Genomic DNA, 21,094 nt, shown 5'->3' on the forward strand with positions numbered 1-21,094 from the left:
TCGTGCTTTGCTGACCAACTCCCAAAGCATGAGGTCACGCTGTGGGCACAGCTCCTAAAGTCCTCCCGTCACTGGTTCATAGACTGTCCCTTTCTTCCTGCTCCTCTCAGGAACCACGCTGGGCTGCAGCGTCGATTCGAGAACACCTTGTCCCCTGAGATCACGGGACATCTTTATTAACCTGCTGTAAAAGATGCTGTGAAAAGAGTGGTTAAGGGACACCTGGGTGGCTCAGTCGGTTGAGTGTCCGACTTCGGCTCAGGTCACGATCTCGCGGTTCGTGAGTCCGAGCCCCACGTCGGGCTCGCGGCTATCGGCGTGGAGCCCTCTTTGGACCCTCCGTCTCCGTCTCTCTCTGCCCCTCCCCACCTTGTGCCCTCTCGCTCAAAAGTAAATAAGACATTAAAAAGACAAGAACAGAAACAGTGGTTAAAGGGTAGGCTTCGGAACCCCCTGCTGGTGAACCAGTGAACGGAATGGTAGTTCTTGAGAGCAGAGCGCTTCATTGTGTCTCATTTGTACCTGCTATTAGGTTTAGCTGAGCGGTTTGTTACGGGTTTAAGAATACGGGTTCATTACTCTTAATAAGAGTGGCTCATGTTTACCGAGCAGTTGCTACTTACCAGGATCTATGGATGGTAAGCCTTTTGCATGCTTTGTATCATTCAGTCCTCCAAACTAGCACCGTCCGATGGAACTTTTGCAAGGAGGCAAATGTTCTGTACCTGCACTGTCAGTAACCCCTGACCGCACATACCGCATGCACGGGCTATTGAGCGTGTGAAATGTGGCCAGTGTCACTGAAGAGCTGAATTGTTACTTGTGTCTAATTTTAACTAATTCAATGTAGTCCCATGGAGCTAGCAGCCGCTATACTGAACAGCTCAGCTCTCTCCCATTTTACAGATGAGAAAAAGAGAGTTTAAAAAGATTTTTTTTTTAACGTTTATTTTTGAGAGAGAGAGAGCACGAGCGGGGGAGGAGCAGAGAGAGAGGGAGACCCAGAATCCGAGGGAGGCTCCAGGCTCCGGGCTGTCAGCATAGAGCCTGAGGCGGGGCTCGAACCCACGAGCGGTGAGATCATGACCTGAGCCGAAGTCGGACGCTTCACCCACTGAGCCACCCAGAGAAAAAAATGAGTTTGGACGGTTGAGCAGTTTGCCGCTCCATAGCAGCAGAGCCAAGCTTTGGACCCCTGCTTCCTGCCCAGAGCGCCCACCCTTCAGCGCTGCGTCACACGCCCTTTCTGTTGTACTTTCTGCAGAAGATGTTTCCCGGTTGGCAGAATGTTCCCTAACTCATTATATATGTGTACGTGTGTAACCCACTTGGCAGTAAATGTGCGAGACTGACCTAACCAAAGCTCTGACACTTACCAGAGGATGTAAGAGGAGACCTGCATGACTGGGGGAAAGTTCCACGGCCCCAGATGGCAAGACTTAGTGTCACAAAGATACCGTCTCCCCCCCAAATAATCCCAAGATTCAGTATAATTCTACTCCAAGCCCCAAAGGTAGTTGAATTGAAATTTGAATCTAAAAGAATGTGCCGGAATAGTCAAAACAGTGTTGGAAAAGAATAGTCGGGGGGGGGGGTGGATTTGTTCTGCCCATATCAAAATGACAAAGTGAAAATAATTAAAAATCAGAGACTGGGGGCGCCTGAGTGGCTGAGCGGTTTAAGTGTCCGAGTCTGGATTTCGGCTCAGGTCATGATCTCAGTTTGTGAGTTCAAGCCCTGCTTTGGGCTCTGCACTGACAGTGTGGAGCCTGCTTGGGATTCTCTCTCTCCCTGGCTCTCTGTCCCTCCCCTACTCTCTTTCTCTCTCAAAATAAATAAACTGAAATCGGAGACTGGCACAGAGACAGGCAATGGCCCAGTTAAAATAATCTAGAAAGGTGGCATATGAAAGCCCAAATCAGGATGGGACCACTAATAATGTGGAAAATGAGTTTTCCATCCAGAAAGTAATAAGGCTCAATTCTTACCTCATGCCACGTATAAAGGTTTAAACATTAAAAAAAAAAAAAAGTAATAAAAAGAAAAGAAAAGAAAGAAGAAGAAGAAACCAAAACTATAGAAGGATAAAAATACTTTTGTAATACTAGGCTGGGAAAAACGGGAGACCGTGAAGAAAAAGATTGACCGAGTTGGCTCGGAAAACATAAAAGTTTCTCAATAGGATAAAAAAAAACCCACCATAAGCAAAATTTAAAGGTCATTTGACCCTGGGCAAAAATAATAATTCAAAGCAACACACAGGACTAAATCCTTCACCGGCAGAGAGCTGCGACAGACCAGCAGGAAAAAGAGAAGCAGACAAGATTGAGCAGCGGTTCAAATAGGCGGCTCACGGGAGAAGAAATAGGGAAGGGTGGTCAGCTGCACTAGTGTGGGGAGAAATCCAATTTAGAGCAAGCAGGTACCCGGGCGGCTGAGATCATGACCTCATGATCTCAGCTCAGGCCGGCTCAGTCGGAGGAGTGCACGACTCTTGATCTCGGGCTCGTGAATTCCAGCCCCACGTTGGGCGTAGAGATTGCTTAAAAAAAAAAAAAAAAAACTTCAAAAAAAACCCCAGAACAACAATTAGGTACTGTTTTTCAGCAGTTGGACTGGCAAGAATTAGACTAATTGTATCCAGGGTTAACCCCGCACGGTGAGAGCAGCGTTTTAAAAGGTCTGCAGTTCGGCTGTGAGCACACCCCGCGCAGAAATAGCCACGCAGAGATCCACGGGTGCTCACATGCACGGATCCAGGGATCCACAGAAGCACGTCACGTGTGGCATCAGAGAACGGGAGACAGCAGCCATTTAGCTAACAGCGTCCTCTTTCAGAATGCAGGGTGGCTCTGGAAAAACGCAGCCGCTCCGTATGGAATGGTGTGCAAACAGATGCTTCGTACATTGTCGAGAAAAAGCACGTTTCGGAACAATGAGTGTAGCATGACCCTCTTTCGCTCTTTTGATTTTTAAGTTTGTGTATGCAGGCGGCATGCTGGGAGGACACACGCGCAAGCTGTTGACAGTGGGGAACGGGGGCCCAGGTGGTCTTTATACTTTATACACACTCCGTGTTGCCGGAATTTTTATGGTGGGCCAGTGTTGTTTTCGGAATAATTGTTTCAAAAGTCTCTTGACCTGAAAAGGGAGTCTGAGTTCCAGCTCTGGCTCCCTCCCTTAGCTGAAAATCACAGTGAGGGTCTTAACCTCCACTGGTTTTAACCACCTTCTCTGTTTAAAAATAAACAAAACAGGGACGCCTGGGTGGCTCAATCGGTTAAGCATCCGACTTCGGCCCAGATCATGATCTCACGGTTGGTGAGTTTGACACAGAGCCGTGTCGGGCTCTATGCTGACATCTCGGAGCCTGGAGCCTGCTTTGGATTCTGTGTCTCCCTCTCTCTCTGCCCCAACCCCTCTCACGCTCTGTCTCTCTCTCTCTCAAAAATAAATAAAACATTAAAAATAAATAAAGAGATAAAAATAAACAAAAAATGTTAAAGCTTTTCCACGTCTCTTGAGTGTTATGGTAGGTGTGGCTACTTTTCTTTTTTTAGGTTTTTTTTTTTTTTAATGTTTATTTATTTTTGAGACAGAGGAGAGAGCACAAGGAAGGGAGGAGCAGAGAGAGAGGGAGACAGAATCTGAAGCAAGCTCTGGGATCTGAGCTGACAGCACAGAGCCTGACGCCAGGCTCGACCTTATGAACCATAAGATCATGACCTGAGCCGAAGTCGGATGCTCAACCGACTAAGCCACCCAGGCGCCCCAGTGTGGCTACTTTTATAATCAAGAAAATGAACAAACGTTCATTTTGCGTCCTTAATAAGGGAGTTCACTAGATCTCAAAAGATCCTGCCAGCTCTAACATCTGTCAAAGACTCCCTGATCTCAGATTTGCTCGGGTGTTGAAAAAAAGAAAGAAAAAGGAAAGTCTGGACTCCGGTATGGTTCCCTGTCCTGAAGTGAGCAAGGCAAGCCCCAGCCGTTGCTGGGAGGGAACTGGGCAGCTTGCACAAGCTCACCGCCCTTTTCCTTTCGGTTCTGGAAACCTTCCTCCCGGGACTGTGGTGCCTGTCTCTCAGGAGAGAGGGTGGCCCCACAGGACTGGGGTCTACCCCGGGCCAGCAGGGCCGCTGGACTCACCCTGGGCCACAGGAAAGAGAGGCTATTTTTGTTGTGGGTGCTGAATGGTTGGCCTCTCGCCAAGAGCGCGTGCTCCTTGGTGTGGTTGATGTCTCTTGCTGCTGCTGCTGCTGTCTCTACCACTGCGTCCAGAAAACACTTGAGAACACGTTTGTCCAGTGCCAAGAGCCCAAACCTGAGATGAGTGTTCTTTTTGTGTGTCTGCACCCCCCACCCCCTCATCTGGCCATCAGAAGGGCAACAGCAGACCAGAGTATGGCTAGAACAAAGTTGGTGGAAAGACCTGTCTCCTAGGGCTTTCCTTGCCTCCTCATGGTGGTTTCAGAGGATCCAGTTCAAGGGTCGGGGCTTTCTTGGCGGAGAGAGCCTCCCTCCCCTTCGTTGGCCTTTGCTTACTGCTGCCGTTCGGCTCCCCGCCTGCCCCCACCCGCCAGCCCGGAAACAGGTGTCCTTCTTGGAGCAGGGCTTGACACGATACCCCGACCTGTATCCAACCTAGTCTGTCTCCTCGGGCAAATCTGTGTCCCAGGTCAGCCTCCAGCAAGGAGGCCACCAGAGAAGGGCCACCGTGCCACACAACTCCGGGAGTGGGTGGCATTTATATAGATAAGGCTGCACGTAGGGTCCCTGGAGTGGTGTGGCGCTGTGGCCCTGACTCGAAGCCTGGTGCCACGTGAGACCTACTCCCAGGCTGTGGACCCCTCCCGGCATCCAGCTGGCATTGTGCAAAGCACTAGCTGAGGACCTCTTGGGACTGGGCCCCGAGGATACAGCCTTTGCCCTCTGGATGCTGGGTAAGCAGCCGGTGCAGGCGGTTCGAGGTAGACTTGTCTCTTGGTCACCACGGATACATCACTGGACTTGTTTTTTTCTTTTGTTATTTTTTAAAAATATTTATCTTGAGAGAGAGAGAGAGAGAGCGTGAGTCGGGGAGGGGCAGAGAGACACAGAATCAGCACAGAGCCCACTCAGGGCTCGAGCTCACACACCCTGAGATCAGGACCTGAGCCGAAATGAAGAGTCGGACGCTCAACCGACTGAGCCACCCAGGCGCCCCTCTTTTAAGATTTTATTTTTAAGTGGTCCGCAAACCCAACGTGGGGCTTGAACCCACAACCCCGAGATCACGCATCGCTCGCTGTACCTGCCGAGCCAGCCAGGTGCCCGGGGACTGGTTCCCTTTGCCCTCTGCGACAGCCCCCCTCTTTATCTGTTTCTCACTCCGGGCCGCTCTGTTCACCCGTCAGTTGCAGAGCTACTTTGCCGCCTGCGAGGACGAGACGCCGGCCATCCGGAACCACGACAAGGTCCTGCAGCGCCTGTGCGAGCACTTGGACCATGCCCTGCTCTATGGGTGAGCCGGGGGTCCTTTCCGGAGAAGACCGACCGCAGGGCACCTGGGAGCCTCCAGAGAGAAGTGCTTCGCCTCGTCTGCGCTTTATTTCTTCCCTCTCTCGGCAGAAAGAGATTTGCCTCAGGCCGCAGGCTGTCTGTAATTGCCCCTGTAAATCACCTCCTTGCAGGCGTCAATGGTTGTGGAAAGAATTAGCAGCAAATGAGACCCTGCGTGAAGGCGCGGTGGTTGCCCTGGGCCCCCGCTGGGAGCTGGGAGCCGGGAGCGGGGACCCTGTTGCTTTCGGCCCCCAGCTCATTTGGGTCATGGCAGCTCCTGTCCTGTTTTCTCAGACTGCAAGACCTCTCATCTGGCTACTGGGTGCTCGTGGTGCATTTCACCCGGAGAGAGGCCATCAAACAGATCGAGGTGCTGCAGCACGTGGCCACCAACCTGGGGCGCAGTGAGTAGGCCCAGGGGGATGCTGGGGAGGGCCCACCGCCGTCCTCCCCGTGGTGGGCGGCCGGGGGCGAAGGTGTGGCCTCAGGGTCAGCCCCGGGAGGCCGATTCCCCCGTGGTGCCCAGTGGCAGAGGGGCGTTCCGCTGCTGGCGCCCTGCGTATGACAGTTAGTTGGGGCGTCACGGACTGGGGGAAGGACAGTGAGGTGCTGAGGACAACCGGACTCCTCTGGAGCCCCAGCCCGGAACGGGGAGCCTCGCTTCTCTCCCTGAGCTGCTGTTAGCCGCCAGAGCTGGTGCACGGCGCTCATACTTCTCAACCCGTCTGGACCGGGTGACCTGCGCTCTTTCTCAGGTCTCCCTGCCCCGCTGCCAGCTAGGGTCTGACCAGGAGCCGGCCCGTGTCAGGGGTTACGGCCCTGCAACACGACGGGAGGCTCTCTGAGTGCGGGGTGCCCTCCGCTACTCTTCCTTTCCTTCCCGCCCGCCCTGGGCCAGAAGAGCCAGCACCCTGCCAGACCTTCCTTCCGGTTACTCCTGCCGTTTGTTTGCAGGCAGGGCCTGGCTGTACCTGGCGCTCAACGAGAACTCTCTGGAGAGCTACCTGCGGCTGTTCCAGGAGAACCTAGGTCTGCTGCACAAATACTACGTCAAGTGAGTGTCCGGAACGGTCTGTCTCACGTGGCCCCGGAGCTCCCCTTGAACCTTGTCCCTAAGACTCTTGTCACGCGCAGGCACCATGGCGTGCCACGTCAGAGGCCTAGCCTGGCATTGCACGCTGGGGACCCGTCAACGGTGGCCGAAGAGGCCTCAGCGCCTTGCCTGTGATGCCTTTGCCGGGAGTCTGGGCGGGCGTCCCCCCCGGGCTCCTGTGTAGCGATGTGGTGCTCTGCCTCTGCCCGATCCTCCACCCCGGCCTCGGACCTTACTAGAATGCTTAACCACATAGAGCAGCTGCAGAGAGCTAGATGAGCCGTGTGTCGCAGGCCCCATAGCCGAAGACACTGGCAGGAAAGTGCTGTGTGGCTCTACACCCAGTAGGAGAATATGCTGGAAAGGGGCGGGTGAAGGCTGCCCCAAGATGGGTGCCCTCCAGGGACTGGGGACCGTCACATGTCAAATTTCAACACAGCCGGCTTGCCGGGGAGATACGGCCAAGCTGGTAACCATCGTCCCTCCTCGTGTCTCACAGGAATGCCCTGGTCTGCAGCCACGATCACCTGACTCTCTTCCTGACCTTGGTGTCTGGGCTGGAGTTCATTCGATTCGACTTGGATCTGGTGAGACCCCTTGGCTCTTGCTGCCTGTGGGGGCAGCGGGGTGGGCAGGGTGGGCATATACCGTTTTGCTTTTCTGGTTCCTCTCAGGGGACCCGTGGGGTGTGACTGAGCCCGAGCAACATGTTTGGGGTTCAGGGACGGGAGGGTTCAGGGTCAGAACAGTGGAACCGAGTAGGTGATTCTATCTTGGCTTATCTAAGCCAGAACTCCTCGTTCAGGTGACCCCTTCCTGCCTGTCTGTCCCCACATCGCCTGGAGTATTTAGTGCTAAAATACCCTCTGTCATGTTTACAGCGTGTTTGAGAAAGACCAGGCACGCTCACCCCTGTGCCTCTTGGGATCCTAGAAGGGTCCTCGGCTCCTTGCTTCCCAGCCTCCCTCACGGTCACCCACTGGAGAAACAGGACGCTGGCCCAGGAGGGGCTGAGGAGGGCCCAAAGCGGCTCTGGACTTGGCTCATCAGCGGGCAGCTGCCCTGTCCCAGTCCAGTCACCCCGCCAGGCCCCCGCACCAGCAGCACAGGCTGCCTACTGAAAAGTAGGCGAAACTGGAGGAAACGGGAGCGACTCTCATGGTCGCAGAGGTCAAGGAGGGGTCGACAGGCAGAGTAGGGTTCTGTCATCTCCGTTGGCCTCGAGTCCATCGCTGTATGAGCCACAGCCATTCACATCGCTCCTTTTAGCGGCTAATTTCTGAATTTAGAGCCTTAGGCCCACTGCTCTCCCAAAGGGAAACCAGCACAGAAGGCCTGGCAGGGGCAGGTCTGCGCACGGCCGCCCAAGGCCTCCCGCAGCCAAGCCCGCCCTCTGCACTCTCGTCTCAGGACGCCCCTTACTTGGACTTGGCCCCCTACATGCCTGACTACTACAAACCTCAGTACCTGCTGGACTTCGAAGACCGCCTCCCCAGCTCCGTGCAAGGTTCGGACAGCCTGTCCCTCAACTCCTTCAACTCCGTCACCTCCACCAACCTGGAGTGGGATGACAGCGCCATTGCCCCGTCCAGCGAGGGTAAGCGCCCCGGGCGGCCGGGAGCCACGCCGCTGCGGTGACACTGCTGGTGCCTGGCTGGCTGGCTGGCGTCTTTCCGGGCTCCTTGCGGTCCGATGGGGGAGATTTGAAGTTCGACAGGGCCCACCATTTCCCAGATCTTCGTTTTCTCAGTGTCTCCGCGGCGGCTGAAACACTGAGTGTGGGCGCAAAAAGCCAGCGTGAGATCATGGGAATGTCAGACTCTTTTCCAGAAGGCCAGTGCCACACGCCTGGGGCGGTTTTCTACGTGAGGAGGGATTAGCTGCGTGACCCGGAAACTCTCCCTGCCATTGCAGGGGCGAGGGTCGCCTGCCTGGGGAGGTCGCGCTGCCCTGGTTTTAGGCAGACAGAGGCGGAGCAACCCCTGGATGGAGACGAGAGAGCCAGACGGGTCCGAAGTTCAGGGAAACTTGACCCCCGTTTCTCAGGAGCCCCTCCCGCACTTGCTAGCACGTTAGGGCTGATGGCCCCCACTGCACCCGAGACTGGAAAAGACTGTCGTCACGTCTGTAGGTTGCTTTGTTTTCTTGATCCAACAACTTACTGGAACAGCCCAGTTTCTTTCAAACCTCAGACCCCCTGTGTTCGTTTATAAAACTGGCCGTTCCTCCAACCTTCGTCCCGTGTGGGAAACCAGAGCTCTTCCTTGGCTGCACCTGCCTCAGCTCCAGGGAAGGGGACCCCGCGCACAAGTTCAGCCCCTAGAACTGCATTAGCATTGAGGCCCTGGCCCTCTTCCTCCGTGTCTGCTTGTGCAATGAGCCGAGGGCCCATGAGGGCAATACTTTCAGACTTGTCGTCAGCACGACTCCTTGTACGAGCGGAAGGCGGCAGGCAGCACAGTGTCCTTGGGTTGCGCTCACGGGCTGCCTCGGAGAAGCCAGGGGCCAGGCCCCGAGGGAGCAGCTGGGCCGTCCACGGCAGACGCGTCCCATCGAGCCCACCTGCCACCCGCTGCTTGGTTCAGAGGGAAGAAAGGCAGGGGATAGAAAAGAAGGTTAGGTACGGGGGAGCCCACGTCCCAGAACCAGGTGCTGGGATTGGAAAGGATTGTCCCCAGAGGTCTTTCTAGCCGCTCAGAGCTTCTGGGCCAGTGTCCGAGCTGAGAAGCATAAGGGTTCCCCAAAGCTGTTCGATGAAAGGTAGAAAGTGTAGCTTTTTCCTCTCTCGTTTTCTCCCCGTGTCGCCCGCCCCGTTGCCCCCGCCCTCCCTGTCCTGCCACTGCCCGTTTCTAATCTTCGGTTTTGTCCCTCGTTTTTATAGATTATGATTTTGGAGATGTGTTTCCAGCAGTGCCGTCTGTACCCAGCACAGACTGGGAAGGTGGGACAGAGTCCGCTGTCACCCTCTTTTCCCGTTTCGCTACGTTTCCATGCCAAGCTTGCTGCATGATTCGAAATCAGCTCATTATTTGTAATAATGTCAGTGATCATAATAAAGCCAAGTTTGGTCTTCTAATAGATGGAATTCTGCAGGAGGAGAACTTGACCTAGGCAAATCCCATCTCCTAGCGCAGGACTCCCGCCTTTACGCGGTGGCCGCGTGGGGTCGCCAAGCGATGTCCCGTCCCGATTCCCTTGCCGGTCGAAGCACCGGATGTGCGCAGGGAACTGCCACCTCGCGCGGGTGCCAGTGGCCCGACCCAGCGAGCGGGGACTTGTTCTGGAGAGCGTGGGTTGAACCTGTGGACCGTAAGCTCCTTCAGGGCAGATGTGCTCCTGGGTCAGAAGCATCGAGCAGGAAAGGCAGAGGACTCGATTCCTCCAGTCCGCTCTTGACGGCCTCCTCTCTGGCGTGGTTGAAAGAGACCGAGGACCGAATGAGCGAAATTGTCCAGGCACTGCTGAAACTTCCCACAGGGAGATTCTCTCTGAAGTTTTAAGGCAGATTAAGAGAGAATCTGCCCGCCCTCCCACCTGTCCGCTAAGCGACAAGGACATTTGGGCGTCCTCCTGCCCGTGACTCCGCTTTCTGGGCTTCCGAAAGTCCATAGAGCTCCACCCCACGTTCTCACGATTACTCAAGGCACGTTTCTGAGAGGGTTAATGCTTCCTCTAGACCTGAGGCCGTAGCTACCCCCCCTCCCTCCTCGTTAAAGAACCACTCACCCTGTGGGCCCCTTCCGCCAGGGGCTGGCCCGGGTGGGGGTGTTGACTACTCATCCTGGGCAGGAGGCAGAGATGAGCGTCTCTCTCCGCTGCTCCAGAGCCGGCCCCTTTGCTACTAGGGCCGTGATCTCTGAGTAACGCATGACAGATGATCTTTTCCCAAGTAATGTGAGCATGAAATAGCTTAGTTTGAGGGAAATAAGATATGGCGTGAGGGAAAATTAATTAGGTCATCTGGCTGTGAGTGTAGCACTGAAGAGTGCCATGGGGTAGTTAGTTAAGATCAGCCCGAAATCCAGAATTCCATCGTAACATCATTTACCCTCTCAACCTCTCTTCTTGCAGTGCACATGCTGGGCATTGGTTTGTTTTTTTTTCTCCCTGCCTCTGATTCTAACCACTAACCCCCTCCCGACCCAGCTCCTCGCTGCCTGTTGCAGTCACTTGACAAACAGGGCCTGACCTTCCTCCGCAGCCCTTGAGAGCTCCCTGTGGCCTGAGAGCTAACAGCCCCGGTGGCACTGCTTGCTCGGGCGGGGCCGGGCTGGGCTCCGGGGGCCGGGTGACCTTAATCCACCCCCCCCCCCACCGACCCACCCCCCCGCCCCGTGACCTCCTGAGTTCCCGAGGCTCCTCTGGCAGCTCACCTGGGAAGCTTTGCCTTCTTCCACCTGGAGGGGAGCAGGATTCGGGGGCGGCTCCAAACTCTGGGCCCTGGAGTGGGGGTTGGGGCGGCCTTCCATGGTCCTCAGCTCACTTCCAGAACCGGTGGGCCCCCCCCAGTGTCCAGCCTTGACACCCAGCACGTCCCGTGGCCTGCTCACTCACCCCTCGGCTGCTCCCACAGACAGCCGCAGGTCTCTGGGGGCTGGAGCAAGAATGTCTGGCCTTGCGGGATCCTTCTTTGAGACCAAAGGGCGAGGTTTGCTGCACCTGAGAACGAAGGCTCTGGGGTCCCGGGACATGAGCGGCAAATCTCGTGTGTTGCTAGTGTTTTTCTGGCAGGGCTGGCGATTGCTTTCGGCCCCACTTTTGTCCTCCCATGAAGAGACGCTGTACTTTTTAAAAAACTGGCTGATGTGCTGTATCAGCAGACAGCTGCCCAGCGGTTTCCAAGACCCACTAGGCAGCCGACAGCAGGTCGGGCCCTTCCAGATGAGGCTGAGGACGGGAAGCGTGTTTACTGCGTCTCCTCTGGGCAGATAATGGCCAACGAGACGTGTGTAAGCTGGCAAATGGGGCGTGAGCGTCCCCTGTCCCGTGCCATTAGCTGTCACCCAGCCTCTTCCGCCAGTAGGGCCTCAGTCCTCTGCTGGGGCAGCTCCCATCTGCCACCAGATAAGTGCCCCGTGTGCTTTAGGCACGCCCGTTCCAGTACCTGGGGTGGATGGTTGGGGGCAGGGGGAGCCGATAAACCAGCCCCTCTCTGGAGAGTCAGCCTCCCTCCCCTCCCCGCCTTCTCCCCAGGGTGGAGCCAAGGGTCGGGGTGACCGACCCAGAAAGGACCAGTAGGCAAGCTGAGTGAAACTGAGTTCCCAGCTCTCACCTTCAAGGGGCGCCTGGTCCTGCCCCCCCTTCCCCCCACCCCCACCCCCAGGAGTGAGCGGATAGGATGTCAGGGAGAGAAGCGGCCACCGAAGAGCCCATGAGGCAGCTGTTGGGGGGCAGCCACTCGGCACACCTTTCTTCTCCCCTTGGCATCTCCTCGTTGCCCTGATCTGGCCTCTCGTCCTGCCTCCTGTGCTCTGGGTCCGTCTTCTGCCCTTCCCCCACGCTCCTCACTCTCTGGGCTCCCTGTCCTGCCCTCAGCCCCTGCCCCCACTCTGCACCCCTCATTTTCTCTGATTCCCCTTCTCTCCCTCTATTCTTTCTGCCATTGTTGCGTTTTATCTGCCTCCGGTGGGGGGGCACCCTTCAGAGGACTTTGGGTATCTCAGCCCTGCCGGTGGCCTTTGGTGCTGAAGGAGGGGCACTGGGGAGCCCCTCTGGCACTCTCCGTCGGAAGGCTCTGAGGTTAACCTGAGAGGTCTGTGGCTCATTTCCTCTTGAGGCATCGAGGTCACTGTCCTAAGGGGCTTCAGCCTGGAGGCCGTTTAACCTCGGGGCTCTTAACTCGCACTCGGCCAGATTGCTACGAGCTCTTGAGGGTTCCCAGTGCAGGTGGTGGTGGTATCCCTCCAAGTCGCTCTTCAAGCCCAGGTCCCTGGTCCTGTTGCTCTGGGGCTTCAAATCTTAAAGCAGGGCCACCCCGGTCGGATTTCCCTGGGAGGAACTCACCCGCCTCCCTCATGGGATAAGGCATGCCTTGGGGGCCCGGGGGCCCCAGATGCTGTCTGACGGGCTGTCTCCTGTTTCCCGTTCTCCCAGATGGAGACCTCACAGACACTGTCAGCGGGCCCCGCTCTACCGCCTCGGACCCGACCAGCAGCAAGGCCTCCACCAAGAGTCCCACCCAGCGCCACAACCCTTTCAGTGAGGACCAGGCAGAGACCGTGTCCTCCTCCGACACCACCCCTGTGCACACGACGTCCCAGGAGAAGGGGGAATCCCGCACTCTTGACCTGCCAGACGCCTGCACGGAGCTGGAGGTCATCAGGTCGGTGGGGAGGGGCCCCGAGAGCAGTTGGATGAGCATGTCCTGACGTCCATCCTGTGCACTCCTGGTGTCACGTTGTCCGTGCAGACTGGAACCACACTCACCCCCTGGCGGGGCACATGGGCATCTGCCTGGAGACCGAGTGGTTCTCCCGCAGTTCTGTGAGCAGGAAGAAACAGAGGGCCCGAGCCCGGAAGACAGTGTGGCACAGGCCATGACCGGGGCCACGCCTGGGTGGGGGGCATTTGTCAGGTTCATCCAGGGCCACAAAGTCCCTGCAGACTGGAACTCTTCCCCAGGGGGTCCTTGGGTGTCGCTGTACAGTTTCTGAGGTCTGTACCGATTGTAGTTCAGCATGGCTCCTTGAAAGAAAAGGGTCTCCATCCATCGCCAGGGGCCTACCTAGAAGGGGGGAAGTGCGGACGGATTGGGCTCCCGCCTGCCCCTGGGCTCCCGCCCTGAGGCTCTCAGCCCCGGGTGAGAAGATGTGCGTGTCCTACCCCCGGGCCTTGCCGGCCTTGCTCCCCAGTGACTGGAGTCAGGGGTCCCCCTCTGCAGGGTGGTTCGAGTCCCGAGTGGCTTCATGGGTTCAGGCCTGGGGTCGCCTTGCCACGCCCGTCCCAGCCAATTTGCAACCAAGGGGTTTGAGCCCAAAAGACTTTAAGTCCACTTTTGGTTGAATTATCCACAGTGACACCTAATGGGAAGTGAGGTCCGCCCAGGGTCCACCGGCCACATCCTAAGGGGAGGGCTGAAGGGAGGCGCCATCGCTCCGACCGACCGTGGCCTGTTTTGTCCCCCCAGAACACAGCTAGCTCATTTGTGTCATCGGCTAGAATTCGTGGGACCTGCTCAGGGGTTCCTCTGGTCCCTGTCTCTGCCAACAGCAGGGGGTCCCTCAGGGCCTGAGCTGCTCTGTGCCCCTGGCCCAGGGCCTCCCAGCCAGCACTGCCCAGGACCACGGAAGCTTGGCTGTGCCCTCAGAGGTCACACGCCCAGAATCACCTCTTTTGACCCAGCCCACCTAATTCCCCAGCTCAGTGGCGCCCAGATGGTAAATCTCTCCCCATCGCTACTGTCCCAGGGTCACCAAGAAGAAGAAAACCGGCAAGAAGAAGAAGACCAGATCGGATGAGGAAGCTAGTCCGCTTCACCCCTCCTCCAGCCAGGACAGCCGTGCCAGGCGGGGCGATGGTGACGGCCTCGTCAGCAGCCCAGGCCTTGGGCGGGCCTCACCGGACGCTACCTTCACTTCCCCCCAGGAGGAGGGAGAGGGGCCCAGCGGCACAGCCGAGGGCAGCGAGCTCCCGGAGCCCGGCCAGATGGGTCTGCTCATCCCCGAAATGAAGGACACCTCCATGGAGCGCTTGGGGCAGCCCCTGAGTAAGGTCATTGACCAGCTCAATGGGCAGCTGGACCCCAGCGCCTGGCGCTCCCACGTCCAGTCCCCAGACCAGTCCTTTCGGACCGGCTCTCCCGGGGATGCCCCGGAGAAGCCGCCATTTTGCGACTTTAGTGAGGGGCTTCCAGCCCCAATGGACTTCTACCGCTTTACCGTCGAGAGTCCAAGCGCTCTTACATCAAGTGGCAGCAACCATGACCCTGCAGGGCCTGGCCAACCGCTGCATGTTCCTGGTGGCCCTGCGACTGCTGGCCAAGAAGAGGGAGGAGGAAGAAGAGAGGGACAGGCACCTGGGCCCCTAGAGGACGCCCCGGGGGAGGCCCGGGAGCCAGAGACCCGGGGACTGGAGACGCAGTTGCCCCCTGCGGGTGACGGACCTGTGCCCGAAGCAGAGCCCGGGACCCACGAGGCTCTCTGCCAGCTCAAGCGAGACCAGCCCAGCCCATGTCCGAGCAGCGCTGAGGACTCGGGGGTGGATGAGGGGCAGGGGAGCCCTTCTGAGATGACCCACTCGGCAGAGTTCAGGTGAGCAAGGCTCTCGGTGCGGCTGCCGTGAGACGTCCCCGGCCTGCAAAGCAGGGGACGGTGGGCGTCGTCCTCCCAACGAACCAAGCAGAACCCCCGGAGGAACTAGCCTGGGCTGGGGGCTGGGACGGGGCGCACGTCTCCCCTCCCTCGCTCTGGCTCTTGGTCAGGAGCAGAGCCGCGACAACGGTGCCGCCGCGTGCCTGTGTCCCCTCCCACCCCCCTCCTGGCCTTCACCCTCCCCACGCTTGTCCCTCTCGCAGGGTAGACAACAATCACTTACTCCTGCTGATGATCCACGTGTTTCGAGAAAACGAAGAGCAGCTCTTCAAAGTAAGTCCCAGGAGCTCAGGGGCCAGGGGCAAAAGCGCGCTGGCCCGGGCCGGGGGCGGGAGCCGGGGTGCCTGACCGCCCCCTGTCTCGGCCCCTCAGATGATCCGGATGAGCACCGGGCACATGGAGGGCACCCTGCAGCTGCTGTACGTGCTGCTCACAGACTGCTATGTCTACCTGCTCCGGAAAGGTGCCCGCCGCCCCGGGCTAGGCCAGGGCAGCTGCTGAGAGCGGGTCGAGGACGACACTGACCACCCTCCCTCCTTCTGTGCCCCCCGCCCCTGGCTCTCGGCTGCCTGGCGTGTGGTGGCGAAAACACTCCACTCCGCCCCAAGACGAGCCCGGGGGCCTGCCCGCCACGAGCACCCCGTGTCACTGTCCTACTCTGTCATCTCAGGTCGCAGGACAAGGACGGGTCCTCGCTGAGAGAGGGGCCAGTCTTAGAAAAGGGGGCAGGGGGAGGGAAAAGAGGCCACTGAGAGTTACAGGCATTGGGGTCTCCTCTCTCAGGGGCCGCGGAGAAGCCATACCTGGTGGAAGAGGCCGTTTCTTACAATGAACTTGACTATGTGTCGGTGAGTGCAGGATCTGCAGTTGGCACAGGCCAACTGCACAGGACGGGGCTCCTCTGGCCACCCACCTCGGGAGCTCAGAGCGAGGCACGTCCCTGCCTCGACCCCTCCGCCCCCAGGGCTGGGCGTCAGCTCCTCTCCCGGGAGCTTCACCACATGATGCTGGGGATAAGGACCGAGTCTGAGGACGCCTCTTTGTCCACCGTATTTCCGACCATCCCTCCCCTCCCTGACTCACGCCCTGGGTCCCAGGCCTCCGGGGCTTTACCTTGTGGCGATGCCAGGGTCTGCCTCCTCCCTCCCCAGCCGGCCCTCTGTCTGGCTGTGGCTGCCTCTTCTGCCAGGCAGCAGCCAAGCCCCTTGTGCATGTGAAGGTATCGTTTCTGGCAGGTGGGCCTCGACCAGCAGACGGTGAAGCTGGTGTGCACCAACCGCAGGAAGCAGTTTCTGCTGGACACGGCTGACGTGGCCCTGGCTGAGTGAGTGACGCACCCCCCCCCGCCGGCCAATCCCCCACCTCCCCGTTCCTGTAGGACTGGAGGTCCTGGCCTGGTCTCCCCACCCTTGGGGCAGGAGGGGGAGAAGTGGGACACAAACCAGTGCGGAGCAGATGTGTTCCCTCCGGCACCTGCAGGGAAAGGTACACACACACTGACTGGCTCCGTCGTCAGTTCAGGTGACCTCAGACCCTGCGTGGCCTGCGGAGAGGAAGGGGGCTGGTGTGAGTCACCCGCCAGGAAGGACACCCGAGCCCCACTGCTGGCCCTTGTGCTTTCATACAGAAAGTACACATGATAAGATCGGATAGTGACGGGCACCCGGGTCCCACCCGTTCTGCGGCATCCCCTCATGGGGTCCCGCCTCACCGTCAGACCCCAGGCACCTCGGCCGCGGGGAACGGTTAGGCCTCTTCCGGGTCACAGCTGATGGCAACCGACCGGTGCATCATCGCCCCACCTGCTGCCCTGAGCTCTGCTTCCGGCCGGGTCCCTCCCCAAAGTTCCTGGGACCCCTCCAGGCCAGGATCCCGTCCAGTTGAAGGGTGGGGGGTCCCCCAGGCCTCTGACAGCAAACCCCACTCCCTTGTATAGGTTCTTCTTGGCTTCTTTGAAGTCCGCCATGATCAAAGGCTGCCGGGAGCCACCTTACCCCAGCATCCTGACTGATGCCACCATGGAGAAGCTGGCACTGGCCAAATTCGTGGCCCAGGAATCTAAGTGTGAGGTAGAGCCGGGAGTGCAGGGGAGGTATTGTGGTGTTAGGGGCCAGGCGACGCAAAAGGACGTCTTTAGGACCTCTCCATCACCCACCTGGGAGGGGCTCTCCTACCCTCGGGTCCTGTCCCCCACCCCACTTGGGGCACGGCCTTGCTTTCTCAGCGGCCATTCCTGGTGCTGGGCCGCTGGTGAGCCCGACCCAGACCTCACCGCTCTGTCTGCTGCCCCCTTCCCCCCTCCCCCCCCCAGGCCACCGCTGTCACCGTGCGCTTCTACGGGCTTGTGCACTGGGAGGACCCCCTGGATGAGTCCCTGGGTCCAGTGCCCTGCCACTGCTCACCCCCTGAGGGCGCCATCACCAAAGAAGGCATGCTGCATTACAAGGCGGGCACCTCCTACTTGGGCAAAGAGCACTGGAAGACTTGCTTCGTGGTCCTCAGGTGGGGGCTCCCACAGCTCTGGCCCCGGGCTCTACCCGGGGCTTGTTGGGCCCTCAGCGGGGGTCTCCCTTGGGCCGGCCACCCGGGAGAGAAGCCCACGGGGGCCTCTTTCCACCCCCAAAAGGGTTTTGGAGCACACCCCCTCCGGGCTGCGAGAGCTTCTGTGTAAAGCGGCCGTCTCTGGGGCCCGAGGATCCTGGGGCGCATCAGGCGGGGGTCCGGGCAGGGCTGCTGCCAAGGTTTTCACCATCCCCAGGTCTGCTGAGGGGACAGCACGCCCTCCCGAGCCTCTGCAGTTCTCTCTTCACCTTCCCTTCCACAGAGGGCAGGCCCCTTGGCCTCTGGGGCTTAAGGCCCCAGTTCAGGCCCCCCCGGGATCTGGGCCCCACCTGGCCTTCGGTTCTTGGGGCAGGCCTCACCCCTGCCATGTTGTGCCCCTGCAGCAACGGGATCCTCTACCAGTATCCTGACCGCACAGATGTCACCCCTCTGCTCTCTGTGAACATGGGGTGAGTGTCCTAGCGATGGGGGGCTGGGCAGGCGTGAGGCCTGGCGGTGCTGCCCGCACGTGGCGGCTCTGGCCGAGCCTGGGACCCGGGGCTCCTGTTCTCCCTGGCTCGAGCTGACACCCCACCCCCTTGTGTCAATCAGTTCGGCCTGCCCCCACTCAGCCCCACCCCATCCAGCAGCCCTGACCGCTGCCCTGGGGTCTGCTGAGCCCTGAGGCTATAGGACCCCAAGCAAGGGGAGGCTGGGCATCATCCTGTCAGGGGAGCAAGAGGAACTCCTTGCCAGGAGGGTCTGTCCGGGCAGGGGAGGCGGTCCCTCCCCCGGGAAGCTCCTGACTTGATGGAAGATGGACGCACAGGCACTTGGAGAAAACCTGGGGCCCACAGAGGCAACGGGAGTGAATGTGCCCTGATGCCAAGAGGGCCAGAGCTAAGAGCGGATTCTCACCCCTTGCCTGGCCAGGTTGAGATATCTAGAAGGATCTTGGCAATTCTGGCAGTTCCCCTTGCAGAAGTTGTCCCTCGGAAAGGGCCAGGCCCGCCTGGCAGCTTTAAGTCTCTCCTGAGAGCCAAAGGGGTCCATAGCACCTTCCGGTGGCCTCCAGCCCCCGGGACCACGGGTGCAGGCGCACCCGTGTCCGACGCCACCCCTGCTTCCTTGCTCCCCTTTCACCCCTCCTCCTCTGGCCCAGGGGGGAGCAGTGCGGTGGCTGTCGGAGAGCCAACACCACGGATCGGCCCCACGCCTTCCAGGTCATCCTCGCCGACCGGCCCTGCCTGGAGCTGAGCGCGGACAGCGAGGCCGAGATGGCCGGCTGGATGCAGCAGCTCTGCCAGGCCGTGTCCAAAGGGGTGAGCGCCTCCGGCCTGCGCCGCTCGTCTGGCCTCCCGACCCCGTCCAGCCCCCTCCGGTGTCCCTTCCCCAGACCCACACGCACTCACAGAGAGGCCCATGAGGACGAAGACAGGGACCTCCAGGGGACAGCCCAGGAGCGGGTCCTAGGGCTCAGGGCCGCCTGTGGGCCGGACACTCCCACTGTCACCCCTGTCCCCACCTCCACTTCCGACTTGGGTGGAGCCCGCCTGACCTCTGGAGCAGGGGGAGCCCAAGGGCTGGCTGGGCCCCTGGAGGGGGCAGGTCTGGTGCCACCGACCCCCGGAGAGCTCCAGCTTGCCTCTCCCCTCTACCGATGCCCTTCAGGTCATCCCCCAGGGGGTGACCCCCAGCCCCTGCATCCCCTGCTGCCTGGTGATTACCGATGACCGCCTCTTCACCTGCCACGAGGACTGCCAGACCAGCTTCTTCCGCTCCCTGGGCACAGCCAGGCTGGCCGACATCAGTGCGGTCTCCACGGAACCCGGCAAGGAGTACTGTGTCCTGGTGAGCTGGGCCCGGGGGCAGTGGAGGCAGGCCCTGCGGAAGGAGGGCCACGTCTGCTCACCTGGGGACCCGCCCTCCCCAGGAGTTTTCCCAGGACAGCCAGCAGGCTCTGCCCCCCTGGGTCATCTACTTGAGCTGCACATCTGAACTGGACCGATTCCTGTCTGCGCTGAGCTCCGGGTGGAAAACCATCTACCAGGTACCGAGCCACCCGGGGCCCCGAGGAGTGGAGCCGCTGCCCCGGGGAGAGGAGTCCTTCCTGTGTGGCACAGAGGCAGGAGGCAGGGGCCCGGGGACGGCACTGTACCAGCAGCTCTGGGACAGCCCGGAACATTTAGGACCAAAAGGGCAAGATTCCGCCCTCCAGCGCATCTGAGGCCACAGCCAGAAGCAGAACCTGGGACACGCTGCCCCTTCTTGGTCCCGTGGTGCCGAGGGTCTCCAGGGCTCCCGTGGCGCCCCAGGATAGCGGGGTCCTGGGCCGAAGCCCTCACAGACCCCCTCTCTGCCCCCGCACAGGTGGACCTCCCCCACAAGGCCACCCAGGAAGCCTCCAGCAAGAAGTTCGAGGATGCCCTGAGCCTCATCCACAGCGCCTGGCAGCGGAGCGACAGCCTGTGCCGGGGCAGAGCCTCCCGGGACCCCTGGTGCTGAGGCGGAGCTGGCCGGCCCCCCACCCCCACCCCCCCCCGCGGGCCAAGAAAGGCGAGCGGAGCAGCACACGCAGTGGCCCGCTGGGGCATCATGCCGCTTGGGGCCTGGCTTCCACCCCTGTTCCACAGCCCACTCCCACCCTGGGGGACAGAACCACCGACCGGGGCCTGAGACGGGGTCTCTCCCCTCCCAGGGATCCAGAATGGGTGCTCCGCACACCCCTGGGCATCCTGCCTGGCCAGTGGTGCCCCGAGAGTGCTGCTGGGGCAGAGGGTCTGAGCCCTATGGGCTCTGTGTACGCGGCACATCCGGATGTATCTGCGTCTCTTCAGGACAGCAGTGAGAATAGTATCAGCTTTGAGGGGAGCGGAAGGACCGAGAAGGCAGCAGTCCCCTCTTCCTCTCCCGAGTGAGAGGTCTGGGCGGAGACCCGGCCATCCTTGTTCATTTTTGAACGTTCAGCCGGCTCTGCAGGGAGGCCGGGCACTAAGGTCTCGGTGCATGTTTCCTCCTCGCTATCTCCGGCCCCCGGCACACTGCTGCCTGCCTCGCCAGGGCCCACAGCTGGGGGCAGGGGCAGGGGCAGGGGCCGGGCCGGCCCTCCCTGGCTGCCCAGCGGCCTCGCATGTCCACGGCCCCCTGCCCCTGCCTCTCCCCAAACCGCAGCGGCCGGAGGACCCGGGAGGACCCAGGAGGACCCAGGAGGCAGGCTGTTTCCGTTTGCAGGGAGCAAAGGGGAGGGAGGAGGGCTCAGAGAGGAATGGAGCCCACCAGTCTGGCGTCCCCGTGGGTGTCTCCTGACCATCCCCTGCTTGGCTGGAGCCGGGCCCTTCCGGAGAGTTTTATCAAGGGCCCGCCGGGGGAAGGGGTCAGATGGTCTGGGTTTTGTTTGTTGTTTCTTTTCTTTTTTTTTTTTTTTTTAAATAAAATAGACACGTTATATTGCCAAGACTTGTCACTGGCCCTTTATGACCAGGATGGAGGAGGGGCATCTCCAGCCCCCCTCTGAAGCCCCTTGGCCATTCATTCTTCATTCATTCCATAATTCTCTGCCATCAGCTGCTCTGTGCTGACACTGAGAACCCGGTCGCCCGCTGCCCCCCCA

General features: G+C 59.6%; 1 protein-coding gene across 1 annotated transcript in view; it reads left to right on the top strand.

Annotated features, from left to right (window-relative positions):
* PLEKHM2 (pleckstrin homology and RUN domain containing M2) overlaps positions 1 to 20,932 on the top strand; it is a 35,644-nt gene extending 14,712 nt beyond the window's left edge. Inside the window, exons 2-20 of the mRNA XM_042950834.1 lie at positions 5,397 to 5,503; positions 5,836 to 5,945; positions 6,496 to 6,595; positions 7,134 to 7,221; positions 8,045 to 8,231; positions 9,516 to 9,575; positions 12,728 to 12,956; positions 14,041 to 14,883; positions 15,147 to 15,216; positions 15,316 to 15,406; positions 15,727 to 15,791; positions 16,179 to 16,267; positions 16,880 to 17,012; positions 17,255 to 17,445; positions 17,889 to 17,954; positions 18,647 to 18,806; positions 19,156 to 19,335; positions 19,418 to 19,534; positions 19,855 to 20,932. Of these exons, the coding sequence (XP_042806768.1) occupies positions 5,397 to 5,503; positions 5,836 to 5,945; positions 6,496 to 6,595; positions 7,134 to 7,221; positions 8,045 to 8,231; positions 9,516 to 9,575; positions 12,728 to 12,956; positions 14,041 to 14,883; positions 15,147 to 15,216; positions 15,316 to 15,406; positions 15,727 to 15,791; positions 16,179 to 16,267; positions 16,880 to 17,012; positions 17,255 to 17,445; positions 17,889 to 17,954; positions 18,647 to 18,806; positions 19,156 to 19,335; positions 19,418 to 19,534; positions 19,855 to 19,989 (3,021 nt within the window). The 3' untranslated portion in view covers positions 19,990 to 20,932. The remainder of the gene's footprint in view (positions 1 to 5,396; positions 5,504 to 5,835; positions 5,946 to 6,495; positions 6,596 to 7,133; positions 7,222 to 8,044; positions 8,232 to 9,515; positions 9,576 to 12,727; positions 12,957 to 14,040; positions 14,884 to 15,146; positions 15,217 to 15,315; positions 15,407 to 15,726; positions 15,792 to 16,178; positions 16,268 to 16,879; positions 17,013 to 17,254; positions 17,446 to 17,888; positions 17,955 to 18,646; positions 18,807 to 19,155; positions 19,336 to 19,417; positions 19,535 to 19,854) is intronic.
* The last annotated feature ends 162 nt before the right edge of the window (positions 20,933 to 21,094 follow it).

Source organism: Panthera leo, chromosome C1 (genome assembly GCF_018350215.1).
Source record: "Panthera leo isolate Ple1 chromosome C1, P.leo_Ple1_pat1.1, whole genome shotgun sequence".
Taxonomy (NCBI): domain Eukaryota; kingdom Metazoa; phylum Chordata; class Mammalia; order Carnivora; family Felidae; genus Panthera; species Panthera leo.